This window comes from Ovis aries, chromosome 3, assembly GCF_016772045.2.
Source record: "Ovis aries strain OAR_USU_Benz2616 breed Rambouillet chromosome 3, ARS-UI_Ramb_v3.0, whole genome shotgun sequence".
In the NCBI taxonomy this organism is placed as follows: domain Eukaryota; kingdom Metazoa; phylum Chordata; class Mammalia; order Artiodactyla; family Bovidae; genus Ovis; species Ovis aries.
In genome coordinates, this window is record NC_056056.1 from 96,476,214 (window position 1) to 96,491,962 (window position 15,749).

Below are 15,749 nucleotides of genomic sequence, written 5' to 3' on the forward strand. Positions count from 1 at the left end.
CTATACAATCATACAATTTGTACATTTCATTTTCTTACTCTCCCCACCCTCCTCAATTATAGTTTATTATATTATCTTTGGGCTTCCAAGGTGGCTCAGTTCTGAAGAATCTGTCTCAAATGTAGGAGATACAGGTTTGATCCCTGGGTCAGATAGATCCTCTGGAGAAGGAAATGGCAACCCACTCCAGTATTCTTGCCATGGGAATCCCATGGACAGGGGGGCCTACCGGACTACAGTCCTTGGGGTTGCAAAGAGTTGGCCATAACCTAGTGACTAAACAGCAGCAACATATTATCTGTATTGGAGTTTATCTTTATATTACTTTATATAATATATTCCCATTATTTGCCACTTTTAAATGATTCTATTGAAGATCAGCTAGTAAGGATAAGAAAATAAATGTAATAGCCAAATTACAGCACTACTGATCTTCAAATACCATTGTAGATCTTATATGATTTAAATAACTTCTTTGCTCTCAAAAAACAGGTAAAAGAATTGATAAAATCTTCACAATAATGGAATTCTTTTGAAACTCTTTGAGAGATTAATCATTTTAGAATTTATTTATATTAACAGCACAATGGATATAAAAGGAATTCTAATATTTTAATTATGAATCCTTTGCCAAGATTCCTCATGAAAAGTTCACAATTATTTTATTATACTTATAAGTCAAATATGAGGAGATAAATTGAAGTGTTCAACTTAGGCAAGACTCCCTATCTGCTCTCTTTCTCCATTTATATTTTGAGCTAACTCTGCAGATAGAAAATGTCCAATACTTAGATAGGTCAGAGAAAATGGATTTAAACAAAGACTGGACTCTTCTGTACATAAGGTGAGCTTCCCAGGTGGCCCAGTGGTAAAGAATCCACCTGCCAATGCAGGAACTGCAGGAGACATGGGTTTGATTCCTGGTTGGAAATGATTCCTGGAGGAGTAAATGGCAATCCATTCTAGTATTCTTGCGTAGGAAACCCCATGGACAGAAGAGCCTGGCAGGCTACAGTTCATGGGGTCAGAAAGGAGTCAGACACAACTGAGCATGAACATGCACACAGGGATACACAAGGTAATGGCATTGCTTCAGTGATGTTCTTGAGCTTCTGACCATGGTTGAACTAATTGATCTTCTGGAAGGAAATTTTGACTTCCAATCTTTCCTGACTTACTAGTCAGTGGTTTTTAGTCTAGAACTGTCTGTCTTTCCTAACAGAGTGATTAAGGGATCAAGGGATTCACCTAGAGACAAATGTACTGAGTACCAGAGGCACAGAACATAGTCACTAGGAGAAGGAAATAAAAATCCTTTTATCTTTGTTTGGGACATAAGCTCATCTCCCAGAAGCTTCCTATGCTGGATATTTTCTATTTGCCTTTCCAGACCACTCTCAACTTTTCTCCACCCCTGTTGCCAGACAGAAGATAGATATTACAGCCAAATGTGGTCATGGGACAGACATGCGCAAGGAAAATGGCACAGTAGAACATACTTGTCATATGGGTCACATGGCTGTAAACATCACTATCACTTTCACTCTGTCTGCAGTGTGCTTGTACGAAACTCCAGCTTTATGGAGTGAGAATTTTACATTTTGTTTAGTCATTCACCAGTTAATACACATTTGCAGCTCTGTTGTTTAGTGGGTACAGATTTAAGATTGCTGTCTTCTTGGACGTTCCTGGGAGTCCAATGGTTAAGAATCTGCCTGCCAATGCCAGGGACATAGGTTTGATTCCTGGTCCGGGAAGATTCTGCCTGACGTAACTAAGCCCATATTGAGCCCACATTCTACAGCCTGTGAGCCACAGCTGCTGAAGCCTGTGAGCCTTGAGTCCGTGCTCCACAACAAGAGAAGCCACCACAACGGTGGCGCTGCAACTAGAGAACAGTCCCCGCTTGCTGCAACTAGAGAAAGTCCATGAGTCGCAACGAAGCCATAAGTATTAAAAAAAAAAAGATTTCTGTCTTCTTGTTGGATTGACTCCTTTTTTTTCTTTTGGAAATTAAAAAAAAATTATAGTTGATATACAGTGTTGTGTTAGATTCAGGTGTATAGCAAAGTGAATCATATATATTGATTATTACAAGATCTTGAACATAGTTCCCTAGCTATACAGTAGTGGGATTGCTGAATCATATGGCAACTATTTTTAGTTTTTTAAAGAACCTCCATACTGTTCTCTATAGTGGCTAAACCAATTTACATTCCCACCAAAGTGTAGGAGGGTTCCTTTTTCTCCACAGCCTCTCAGGCATTTATTACTTGTAGATTTTTTGGGTGATGGCCATGCTGACTGGTGTGAGGTGATATCTCACCACAGTCATTCGTATTTGCATTTCTCTAATAATTAGATTATTGAGCATCTTTTCCTGTGCTTGTTCGTCATCTATATGCCTTCTTTGGAGAAATGTCTATTTAGGTCTTTTGCCCATTTTTAATTTTATTTTTTATATAGAACTGTTTGATATTGAGCTGTTTGTATATTTTGGACAGTAAGCCCTTGTCAGTCACATAATTTCCAGTTTCTCCCATTTTGTAGGTTGTCTTTTCATTTTGGTTATGGTTTCCTAGTTTGATTAGGTCTCATTTGTTTGTTTTTGCCCTTATTTCTTTTGCTTTGGGAGATTGACCTAAGAAAACATGGCTGCAATTTACTTCAGAGAATGTTTTGCCTATGTTCTCTTCTAGGAGTTTTATGTTGCCATGCTTCATATTTTAAGTCTTTAAGCTATTTTGAGTTTATTTTTACATATGGTGTGAGGGAGTGTTCTAACTTTATTGGTTTACACCCGGCTGTCCAGCCTTTCCAAAACCACTTGCTGAAGACACAGTCTTTGCTCCATTGTATATTCTTGCTTCCTTTGTTAAAGATTAATTGCCTGCAGGTGTGTGGGCTTATTCCTGAGCTGTCTATTCTGTTCCATTAATCCATATGTCTGTTTTTGTGCCAGTACCATGCTTTTTTTTGTCTACACCACATGGCATGTAGGATCTTCCCATGGCCCCTGCAGTGGAAGCGTGGAGTCTTAACCACTGGACCACCAAGAAGCCCCCATGCTGTTTTGATTCTTGTAGTTTTGTAATATTTTCTGAAGTCTTGGCTCGGGGGATGGTTATGCCTCCAGTTTTGTTCTTTATCTTCAGGATTGATTTGACAATCCTAGGCCTTTGGATTCCCTATAAATTTTAGGATTATTTATTCTAGTTCTGCGACTCTTTTATCATTGTGTATGTGTGTGCTCAATTGCTCAGTCATGTCTGACTTGTTCAACCCCATGGACTGTAGCCCACCAGGCTCCTCTACCCATGGAATCTTCCAAGCCACTGGAAAGAGGGAGTGCCACTTTCTACTCCAGGGGATCTTCCCAACCTAGCAATCAAATCCTCATCTCTAGCATCTCCTGCATTAGCAGGTGGATTCTTTACTACTAGTGCCACCTAGGAAGCCACATTTTATTAGGTGTACTATTCTGATTGTTACCATGGGATATCGTTCCCCATCCTTTTACTTTCAACCTGCTTTTATTGTGTTTGAAGCTGGTTTCTTGTAGATAGAATACAGTTGGATAATCCCTTCATTTCCACCAATCTCTTAATTTATTGCCACGTTGAGTGGCTTGGGGGATCCTAGTTCCCTGAGCAGGGATCAAACTTGACCTCTTAGCAGTGGAAGCACAGAGTCTTAACCACTGGACTATCAGGGAATTCTCTCTTTCAATTGGTTAATTGAAACTGTTTACATTTAATATAATTATTGGTATGTCAGACTATCAGGTGTTTTTGGGCTTTTTTTGCTTTCTGTTTGTTCCCTCAGGTTTTCATTTCTCTGTTTTCTTTTACCATTGGATTACTTGACTATTTTCTTAAAATTCCATTTTGATTTATCTATAGAGTTTCTGAGTGTGTCTCTACACAAATTTTTTTAAGTGGTTGTTTTAAGTGTTACATTATTCATACGTATATCTTTATCACAGTATACTGTTGTCAATATTTTATCATTTTGAATGAAGCATAAGAACGTTAATTTTCTTAAGTCCTTTTATCCTCCCATTTATAATGTAATTATCCTAAGTAGTTCCTCTATATACACTAACAACCGTATCAGACAATGTTACAATTTTTCTTTCAATTGTCAAATATAATTTAGAAGATTCTGTAGAAAATCTATTATATTTATCTATATTTTAATTCTTTCTATTTTTTCTTCCTTCTGGATATTCCAAGAGCCTGTATAATTTCCTTTTTGTTTCAAGAACTCCCTTTAGTCATTCTGATAAGGTAGGTCTGTTGGTGACAAACTCTCTTAGCTTTCCTTCGTCTAAGAATATCTTGATTTCTGAATCATTCCTTAAGGATATTTTTACTGGATAGAGTTCTACGTTAGCAGTTCTTTTCTTTCAGCATTTGAAAAATGTGACACTTCCTCTGGCCTTCGTGGTTTCTAATGAAAAAAATCTATTACTTGAATTGTTTCTCCCTTATAGGTAAGGTGTCAGTGTCCTGCTCTCAAGAATTTTTCCTTGTCTTTGTTTCAAGAATTTTAATTATGATGTGTCTTAGAATGGATTTCGGTAGTCTCTTGAATCTTTAGATTTATAACTCTTGCCAAATTTGGGAAATTTCTAGTGGTTATTTCTTTAAATATTTTTCTAGTCCCACCCTCCTCTTTCTCATTCTTCTTGGACTGTGATAATATATTAACTTTTTGTTATAGTCTCCCAGATCCCTGAGGCTTTGTAAATTTTTTTAAATCTCTTTTCTCTCTGTTACTCAGATTGGGTAATTTCTATTCTATTTTCAAGTTCCTTTAACTTCTTATTTTGCTGTTGAGCCTGTTTATAGTAGATTTTTTGTTTTTTAAAATTGAGTATTACATTTTTCAGTTCTAAAATTTCTATCTGGTTTTTCTTTATATATCTATTTCTTTGGTGAGACTTTATATTTTTCCATTTAAGCATGTTCATAACTGCTTGTTGGAACATTTTTATGATGGCTACTTTGAAATCCTTTTCAGATAATTCTAACATCTGTGTTATCTCAATGTTTGTTGTGTCATTTAAGTTTGGATTTTCCTGTTTCTTGATAATCATGGGAGGTTTTTTTTTTTTTTTTATTGTATTCTGGACATTTTGGGTATTATGCTGTAAGAATGAATCCTGTTTAAATCTTCTGTTTTAGCAGGACTTTTTTGTTACTGCACCAGTGAAGGAAGTGGTTTCCACATAATTATTGCCAGACTGGGGTGTGACTCTATTTGGTCTCTAATTATATCCCAGAAGGGAGAGTGTCTTGTTATCTCTGGGTGGGGGTAGAAGTTCAGGTTCCTCATATGCCCCCCAGTGACACTCTGGGAATAGAGAAGCTTCATTACCATTACGCATTTTACTAGGAAGAAACTCCTGTAACTTCTGGCTTCCCACTAGGCTTTCACTGACACCACTCTGCCTTGGAGGCAAAAAGATGCCCCATTGCCACTCCCCACATGGCCTCCACTCTGCTGCCTCCAATACCACCTCAATAGGGAGGGGGTGAAATAGTTACCCTGTTAAAGTTGAATGGGTTGAGGGGAGTCCAGGCTACCATGTGGCTTCATGGACACTATGTGGGAGGAGGTCTTATTCACACTAGGTAGGAATCAAAGTCCTGGCTTTCCATTGGTTCTTTTCTGACTATACCAACAGCAAGGCTGTCTTAGGAAAGAAGGGAATTTACTAGAATCTCTGAAGTCTTTTGGGTGGGTGGGGGATGAAAGAATACTGGAGTGGGTTGCCATTCCCTTCTCCAGGAGATTTTTCTGCCGAATCATGGAAAAAGGAAGAGAGTTCCAGAAAAACATCTATTTCTGCTTTATTGACTATGCCAAAGCCTTTGACTGTGTGGATCACAATAAACTGTGGGAAATTCTGAAAGAGATGGGAATACCAGACCATCTGACCTGCCTCTTGAGAAACCTATATGCAGGTCAGGAAGCAACAGTTAGAATCGGACATGGAACAATAGACTGGTTTCAAATAGGAAAAGGAGTATGTCAAGGCTGTATATTGTCACCCTGCTTATTTAACTTATATGCAGAGTACATCATGAGAAATGCTGGGCTGGAAGAAGCACAAGCTGGAATCAAGATTGCTGGGAGAAATATCAATAACCTCAGATATGCAGATGACACCACCCTTATGGCAGAAAGTGAAGAGGAACTCAAAAGCCTCTTGATGAAGGTGAAAGAGGAGAGTGAAAAAGTTGGCTTAAAGCTCAACACTCAGAAAATGAAGATCATGGCATCGGTCCCATCACTTCATGGGACATAGATGGGGAAACAGTGGAAACAGTGGAAACAGTGTCAGACTTTATTTTTTTGGGCTCCAAAATCACTGCAGATGGTGACTGCAGCCATGAAATTAAAAGACGCTTACTCCTTGGAAGGAAAGTTATAACCAACCTAGATAGCATATTCAAAAGCAGAGACATTACTTTGCCGACTAAGGTCTGTCTAGTCAAGGCTATCGTTTTTCCAGTAGTCATGTATGGATGTGACAGTTGGACTGCAAAGAAAGCTGAGCGCCAAAGAATTGATGCTTTTGAACAGTGGTGTTGGAGAAGACTCTTGAGAGTCCCTTGGACTGCAAGGAGATCCAACCAGTCCATCCTAAAGGAAATCAGTCCTGGGTGTTCTTTGGAAGGACTGATGCTAAAGCTGAAACTCTAGTACTCTGGCTACTCATGCAAAGAGCTGACTCATTGGAAAAGACTTTGATGCTGGGAGGGATTGGGGACAGGAGGAGAAGGGCACGACAGAAGATGAGATGGCTGCATGGCATCACCGACTTGATAGACATGAGTTTGGGTGAACTCCAGGACAGGGAGGCCTGGCGTGCTGCAGTTCATGGGGTCGCAAAGAGTCGGACACGACTGAGCGACTGAACTGAACTGAACTGAACTGAACTGAAGTCTTTCCCATCCCTGAGACTCTGAACTTTGTAAAGGGGAGGAAGTAAAAAATTGAGTTTGTTTGAGGAGGAAAAGAGTTTTCTATATGTGAGGGAGCTTGGTAAAAGCATTGCCCTTGGCCCATCCTTTGCCTTCTGAAACTAGGGGGAGTTTCACCTGAGTCCTGTGTAAAAAATATTTTCATGTTTCCGCACAGATGGGGCTTTCTGAGCAAAAAACTAGAACCTGGGTCAAAAGACAAGTTTTAGAAATTAAAGGGTGGTAGAGTAACCACAGACTTCTGAAGAAGTTTAGGGATTTATTTCCTTGTGCTTACATTTCCAAGGGGGATGAGAGAGGTCAGCTGCTTACATTCCAAAGGACTGTAAATGCCAAGATTTCTCTCTCTCAGGAGTGGAGGTGGGGGGCAAGACATGGCTTATTTACACTCTCATATTAGTAATTTTGGGGTTCTCTTCCTTCAGTACAAATCCCCTGTGTGTAGGATGATATGAGGCTCTCATTGTGTTGCCTGTGAGTTATGGGTATGGGGAGCGGGCACAGTTACTGCTTTAAGCAATAATAACTGATCTCTGTTCCAGAACCCTCACCTCTGCTTTCAGGATAAAATGAACAAGTATAGATATACTCACCACAAAAGGGAGGATGCACTCGTGCTGGTTTTGTACAATGTATAAGCTGAAGAGAGGGATGCGGCTGGGGCCCATCAAGCTGCAGGCTAGAGAGAAAAAGTTCTGCAGAGCCTCACAGAGGTTGGAGCAGACATCAGCCCAGGATGGTAGAGCAATATGCACAATGAGAAGCCTCGGAGGTTGTTGGTACATCTGTGTGGGATTAGAGGGCCTTTTACTAGCTATTTGCCCATGATACATGGCAGCCAGCCCAGAGGTGGACCTGTAGCCACCACTGAGATATTCTCTACACCTGTAAGGAAGAAAAGAGAAATCACTGGTTTTCGTAAAACTGAAGGTTGAAACAATGAACACAGATCTAGCAGACGAAGCTCAGAAAGAAGTCAAACCAGGTGATGACTCAGGTTTCTCTGCTGCTGCTGCTAAGTCGATTCAGTTGTGTCCTACTCTGTGCGACCCCAGAGATGGCAGCCCACCAGGCTCCCTCGTCCCTGGGATTCTCCAGGCAAGAACACGAGTGGGTTGCCATTTCCTTCTCCAATGCATGAAAGTAAAAAGTGAAAGTGAAGTCACTCAGTCGTGTCCAACTCTTAGCGACCTCATGGACTGCAGCCCACCAGGCTCCTCCGTCCATGGGATTTGCCAGGCGAGAGTACTGGAGTGGGGTGCCGTTTCCTTCTCCAATGCATGAAAATGAAAAGTGAAAGTGAAGTCGTTCAGTCGTGTCCGACCCTCAGCGACCCCATGGACTCCTCTGTCCATGGGATTTTCCAGGCAAGAGTACTGGAGTGGGGTGCCATTGCCTTCTCCTCAAGTTTCTCTAGGCTATCCTAATCTTAACAGCTGCCAAGGTATCTAGATGTTTGCCTGTAATGTAAGGCTGAGGATGATTAGCAATGTTGAATGGAACTAATCAAAAAAGTCAAACTACAGTCTCAATGTAAGCTATCTGCCCTCAGGAACTTTGTTTCTTTACTGGCATTGTACTGTAGTATAATTTGTCTCCCTGACTGCCTCTCCCATTGTACTGTGAGCTTCCCAAGGATAGAGAAATTACCAATTCTGTATATCAGAGCTTAGCAAAGTGTTTATTTTGTACATAGTAATTCTTAAAATGAAAAATATAACTACATTTTCACCCTCCAAGACTCACTCAAAACCTTTTATGATTTGATCTTCAGTCTTATTGGAGGCTATTCTTTACCTCAAGTTTTTCACTGAAATAAAACCAAGTATACCATCAACTTCAGTGCATTTGCTCATGCTGTTTTCTCTACCTGCAACAGCCCTGCCTTTTTTCTTTACTGGCTACTTACACTTATCCCCAGGGCTCAGATTTGGAAAGCAGAACAAATGAAAACTTGGAACAAACATCAGCAATGAGAAGGGAACATCATTACAAACACTCAAACATGGAAAAGGTTACAAAAGGATATAATGAACAACTTTATACCAGGAAGTTTAATAAAATGGACAAATTTCTAGGAAACCATATTTAACAAACACTAAATCAAAAAGAAATTAAAAAAAACATAAATAGCTTATAACCAGTGAAAAAATGTAATTGGTAGGCAAATATGTTCCCATGAAGTAAACTACAGGACCACATAATTCCACTGATGAATTCCATATTACTCTTAAAGATCAAGAATTTCAAACAGATTCTTGCAGAGCACAGGAGAACACCACTCATTTTAGTAGGTTGGCATAACTTTTGATACCCAAATCAGATCATTTTTTATAAGAAAAAAGTTATAGGACAATCTCATCCATGAACTTAGATGTAAGAATCCTAAGCAAATTGAAAAAAATCAATATATAAAAGGAATAACACATCATCACCAAGCTGGGTTTATCTCAAGAACATAAGGTTGACGTAACATTAGAAAAAGTCACTGTAATTCATCATGTTGAAAGATTAAATATTATATGATCATCTCAATAGGTGCAGGAAAACAACATTCATATATGATAAAGAATCAACCTCAGTAAACAAGTAGACAATAGGAATAATCTGATAAAATGTTATACAGTTCTTAATGTTGATCCTGAAAGTTTTCCAAGACAAGGAGGCTGCTATCATCTCTTCAACACAGTAGTGAAGGTAGCAATAAGGCAAGACAAATAAACGGCATATTAAAAAAAAAAAGGGACTGCAATGGAAGAAATAAAACTGTCACTGTTTGCCAAGATGATATGATTGATTGTTCATACAGGAAATCTAAAAGAATATACAGATTTTATAATTTCATAATTTTCCCCAAAGCTCTCATCTTTTATTAAATGTTATTCTTAGAGATGGGCTTAGTGGTAGAGAATCCACCTGCCAAGAAAATCGACCCTGAATATTCATTGGAAGGAATGATGCCAAAACTGGAGCTCCAATACTTCAGCCACCTGATGTGAGGAGCTGACTCATTGAAAAAGACCCTGATGCTGAGAAAGATTGTGGGCAGGAGGAGACGGGGTTGCTAGAAGATGAGATGTTTGGATGGCATCACCAACTTAATGGATTTGAGTTTGAGCAGAGCCTGGTGTGCTGCAGTCCATGCGGTTAGAATCGGACTAACTTAGGGACAGAACAACAAAGGGAGGAGTGTGGGTTTAATCCCTGGGTTGAAAAGATCCCTTGTAGAAGGAAATGGCAACCCACTCAATATTCTTGCCTGGGAAGTCCCATGGACAGAGGAGACAGATGGGATACAGTCCATGGGGGTTGCAAAAGAGTCAGACGCGCTCCCTTGTGTGCTAGATCAAGTGTGCTAGATTCTTGTTGTTCAGTTGTGTCCAACTCTTTGCAACCCCGTGGACTGCAGTATGCCAGGCTTCCCTGTCCTCCACTATCTCCCAGAGTTTGCTCTAACTCATGTCCATTAAGTCCATCATGCCATCCAACCATCTCATCCTGGGTCACCCCCTTCTCCTCCTGCCCTCAATCTTTCCCAGCATCAGGGTCTTTTCCAATGAGTCTGCTCTTCACATGAGGTTCTCAATAGTTATCTACTGTATACAGACTATCAATAGTGCATATATGTCAATCCCAATCTCCCAATTCATCACCCTACCCCACAGTCATTTTTAGACTGTACAATTCCAATACTGTTCTTTAAATGAAGTAAAAGGCAGCTTTCTTCCTTGTATCATCAAACGTGATAAATTAATGCATCTAATGCATTTGGGCATGGTTCTAAGCAGCATCTGACTATTTCCTATCTTATCTTAATCTTATCCTATACTCTCCACTTTTGACAAGAATGCCCACTTATTGATGTTCTTCTGTAAACAGGTTAAATCTGGGCCTTGAACCACCAAAAGCCATCAAGTTACTCCCTTACCAAAAAACCTTTCAATGGCCTCCACATACACTTGGAACAAAATCTGAAATCTCTACCCTGGCTCCGAAATTCTGCAGGCATCTTCCTCCCAACTCTCTGTTTTCATACCATGAGACACCCCGCCAACCCCTTCCCCTGCTCCACCCTCCTTGCTCTTGCCGGCACCCTTCACCTCCCCAAGGCAGTTGGCCCCGTGCTCTGGATCCTGCCCTTGGATATTCTCTTTTGAGTAGTCCCCTCCTTAACCCTACTCATCCGTTAGGTCTCAAACTTCAGGTCTTTGTAGCTTAGGACCCTTTAATAAGTCCCTATAAAAGCGCCTGTAACTTCTATATTGGACACTTTATGTGTTATGAGTCAATGGTTCTCCCTCCCCCAGGGCTGCATTAAAAATTCCATGATCCTAAATACCTTTGCTTTCGTGAACCCTTATTTAAAAGACAGGAAAGGCAATGGCAACCCACTCCAGTACTCTTGCCTGGAAAATCCCAGGGATGGCGGAGCCTGGTGGGCTGCCGTCTATGGGGTCACACAGAGTCAGACATGACTGAAGCGACTTAGCAGCAGCAGCATTTAAAAGAAAAAAAAAACAAACATTTTCGTAGGCCCTCAAATTTCATTCCCCCACCCTTGTAAGAAAAACCAAACGGAATCCCTTTTGATCCAAAAGTTTCACTGTTGCCTATTGATTTACAGGAAGTGAATATATTTTCCTGCCTCCCTCCCACTCAAAGTGTCTTGGGCTGTCAGCAGGGCACCTACGCGGCCTGCCGGACTGGCCGCCTAGCCCCCAGGCGCGGGAGGGTCAGCAGAGGAGGAGGCGCGGCTGGGCCCGCCCTGTCAGAACCGCGAGCGGCAGGCGGCTCCAGACACGCGTCCGACCTGGGCCTCCGGGCGGCAGGCTTCCCTGGCAGCTGACCGGGCCTGCCTGCCGACACCCCGTGAGGGCAGGCCCGAGCTCAGCCCAAGCCTTTGCTGCGAAGCGCTGCCCGCAACCCGGCTCCCAGCTTTTGGTCCTCTACCCTGTTCCCACACCTGCAGAGAACCCCTACTTCGTGAAGGCAAAGACCCGGCTACCGGACCCTTCCGGCCGTCGGCGTACCCCACCGCCTCTGAGGGCGCCCCCCTCAGGCTGGGCGGCTCACTGCTGACGCCTCCTCAGGGTCCGCTTGAGGCTGCTCTTTGGGATGGCAGTCTTCAAGGCTGCACCAGGGTTAACAGCTCTTCTTTGGCGCTTAGGTAGAGTTTCGGCTTGTGTTGAGAATATTATGCCAAACCCGACACCTCCTCAAGCTACTCTTGCCCCATGAAACTCCAGCGGTATCCCAGTCTTATTCCTGGGTTCACTCATTGACTGTCACTCTTTTTCTTCCAACTTTATTGAGATATGTGATTGGCGTCCAGTACTGCTTTAACTTACATACATCACGAAAGTCTTACCACAATAAATTTACTGAATATCCATCATCTCACATAGATACACAATTAAAAAATTAAAAAAAAACCACATTTTTTCTTGTGATGAGACCTCTTAGGATTTATGCTCTTTAACAACTTCCATATATAACATACAGCAGTGTTATTTACATTGTACATTATATCCCTAGTACTTACTTATATTATAACTGGGATTTTGTACTTTTTGATTGCCTTCATCCAACCCAACCTGCCTCTGTCTCTGGTAACCACAAATCTGATCTCTTTACTATGAGTTTTTTTTCCTTGTGTTTTTGAAGTATAACTGACCTTTAAAATTATGTTAGTTCCTGTTAGACAACATAGTGATTTGGTATTCCTATACATTTCAAACTGAATATCACAATGCATCGTTCCTTTGTCACTGCACAAAGATATTACATTGTTCAGTTCAGTTCAGTTCAGTCGCTCAGTCATGTCCGACTCTTTGCGACCCCATGAATCGTTACTGACTATATTTCCGCACTGTACATTTCATACCTGTAACTAATTTATTTTGCAACTAGAAGTTTGTACCTGTTACTCCCCCTCACCTATTTCATTCCATACTCCCCTCTCCCTGCCACCCCCACCCCCACCCTCTGGCAACGCCCTGTTTGTTCTATCTATACTGTTTCATTATGGTTGACTGTTTGTTTTGTTTTTTTAGGTTCCACGTATAAGTGAAATCATAAAATATTGTAATTGTCTGACTCATTTCACTTTAGCCTAACACTTTCTAGGTGCAACCGTGTGGTTGCAAGTGGCAAGATTTCATTAATTTAATGGCTGAGCAGGATTCTGTTGTACGTGCATGATTGTGTGTGTGTGTGCTAAACTGCTTCAGTCGTGTCTGACTCTGTGCGACCCGATGGACTGTAACCCCAGGCTCCTATGTCCGTGGGATTCTCCAGGCACGAGTACTAGAGTGGGTGGCCATGCCCTCCCCCAGGGGGAATCTTCCTGATCCAGGGATCAAACCCAGGTCTCTTACATCTACTGCCCTGGCAGGCAGGTTCTTTACCACTAGCACCACCTGGGAAGCCCCATATATGTGCATATATATTTGTACACACAGGTATATCACATCTGCTTTATCCATTCATCTATTGATGGGCTCTTGGGTTGCTTCTGTATCTTGGATATTGTAAATAATGCTGTAGTGAACATAGAGATGCATGTATCTTTTCTAATCAGTGTTTTCATTTTCTTCAGACAAATATGCAGGAGTGGAATTCCTGAATCTTATGGTAGTTCTATTTATAATTTGTCGAGGAATCTCCATGCTGGTTTCCATAGTGCCTGCACCAATTTAAATTCCCACCATCAGTGTATGAGGGTTCCCTTTTCTCCACACCCTTGCCAACATGTTATTTGTTGTCCTTTTGATAATAGCCATAGTGACAGATGTGAGGTGACATCTCATTGTGATTTCAATTTGCATTTCCCTGATATTAATAATCTTGACCATCTTTTCATGTCCCTGTTGCCCATCTGTATGTCTTCTGAATGAATAAAGTGGACTTATGAATATGCTCCTGGAACTGAACTTGTTCATATGTGGTGGACTTACTATAGTCCTTAGTGTATAGAAATGCAATTGATTTCTGTATATTAATTTTGTACCCTGAAACTTTCCTCACACATAAAAGTGGGCTTATCACATATGGCCTTTATTATGTTGAGATTTGTTCCCTCTATATTCATTTTGATGAGTTTTAAAAAATAATTTATTATTTTATTTTATTTTATTTATTAATTTATTATTTTTGATGAGTTTTTATCACGAATAGATGTTTACTTTCATTAAAACTTTTTCTGCATGAGATGAGCATATGATTTTTATTCTTCAATTTGTGAATTTGGTGTATCACATTGATTAAGTCGTGAGAGTTGAATCCCATTTGATCATGGCATATGAGCCTTTTAATGTATTACTGAATTTAGTTTGCTATTATTTTACTGAGGATTTTTGCATCTATGTTCATCAGTAATATTGGCCTATAATTTTCTCATTTTTTTGTGATATCTTTGTCTGGTTTTGGTATCAGGGTGATGCCTGATTTGTAGAATGAGTTTGAAAGCGTTTCTTCCTCTGAAATTTTTTTGAACTAGTTTGAAAAGCATAGGTGTTAACTCTTCTCTAAATGTTTGGTAGACTCTCCTGTGAAGCTATCTGGTCCTAGACTTCTGTTAACGCTTCTCTAAATGTTTGGTAGAAGGAAGCCATTTGGTCCTAGACTTTTGTTTTGTAGGAGTTGTTTTATCACTGATTCAGTTTCATTACATAATTGATCTGTTCATGTTTTCTATTTCTTCCTGTTTACTCTTAGAAGATTGTACATTTCTAGGAATTTGTCTATTTCTTCTAGGTTGCAGAGCCTTTGCAATCTGTCACTGGGGGTCCTGGGATGACAAGTCCAGCCCAATTCGGAGGTAGACCTCCCACCTAACCCTGGGTGTAGCTCTCCCTCTGTCTGGGTTGGATTTTTTCTCTTAGTCCAGCCTCTTCCACGCAACCCCTTTGGGGGAGGAGAAAATTAGCCCAATCATTGGTCTCTTCTTGAAGGGGTGGAGCCAGGTTGCTTTGTTACCGGCAGCCGCAGGCCCAACCAACCAAGGGGAACTGAGTGGGCCCAGGCTGGTGGCTGTTCAGCTGCTGAGCGAGGCTGCGGGGCGCGCCACACCCCGGTGGCCAGGAGGTGGCAAAAATGCCGGGCTCTGTCGCGCGGCTCCTCCCGCGCCTGCGGCCCTCCCGGACCTCGCCCTTATTTCTGCTGTTGCTGCTGGCGTTGCTGAGAGGCCCGGTGTGTGGCCGCGTCCCACATTCGGTCCCCAGGATCTCGCTTCCCATCTCCGGTAAGGCGCGGGCGCCCTCGCCCTTAGCCCTTGGCTCCCGGCCCAGATTCCGCCTGCAGGTACCCAAACCCACTTGCCGCTCTCACCCGGGCAGCACCCCGCGCCCTCGCAGCTCGGTCCACGGCTTCCTTCGCTGCCCGTGCCTCGCCCGAATGCTGGCGGGACCCCCACGTGGTGCCGCTCCACCCGACCGGGCGACTGGGCTCCTACGACACGCCCAGGCGGCTCCCGCTCTCCCTTATTTATGCAGCCGCCTCTCACAGTGTAGACGCAGACACCGAGGCCCGGGGAGGGGAATGGTGGTTGCCGGAGACTGTCCATTTCCAAGTTTCCTCTCTTATTCCCTTCTTCCTCACATGCACTTGTTTCCATCATGCTAGCCTGACGACCATCCTGCTATCAAACCCATCGATCTTTCACACTACTCCAAACACCCATCCTTCTGATTGCCAGCTAAGCATTTACATCTGCCCGCTTCTCAAGTTCATTCCCTTATCCTCAGTTCTAACCTC

General features: G+C 41.9%; 2 protein-coding genes across 5 annotated transcripts in view; one reads left to right on the forward strand and one right to left on the reverse strand.

The window, feature by feature from the left end:
- Window positions 1-7,828, reverse strand: part of M1AP (meiosis 1 associated protein) — a 75,420-nt gene extending 67,592 nt beyond the window's left edge. Inside the window, exon 1 of the mRNA XM_060413661.1 lies at window positions 7,589-7,828. Coding sequence (XP_060269644.1) covers window positions 7,589-7,828 — 240 coding nt within the window. The remainder of the gene's footprint in view (window positions 1-7,588) is intronic.
- A 7,168-nt stretch (window positions 7,829-14,996) lies between these two features.
- Window positions 14,997-15,749, forward strand: part of SEMA4F (ssemaphorin 4F) — a 31,354-nt gene continuing 30,601 nt past the window's right edge. For all 4 annotated transcript variants that reach the window (XM_060413924.1, XM_004006110.5, XM_004006112.5 and 1 more), the window contains exon 1: window positions 14,997-15,237. In XM_060413924.1, the coding sequence (XP_060269907.1) occupies window positions 15,090-15,237 (148 nt within the window). In that variant the 5' untranslated portion in view covers window positions 14,997-15,089. The remainder of the gene's footprint in view (window positions 15,238-15,749) is intronic.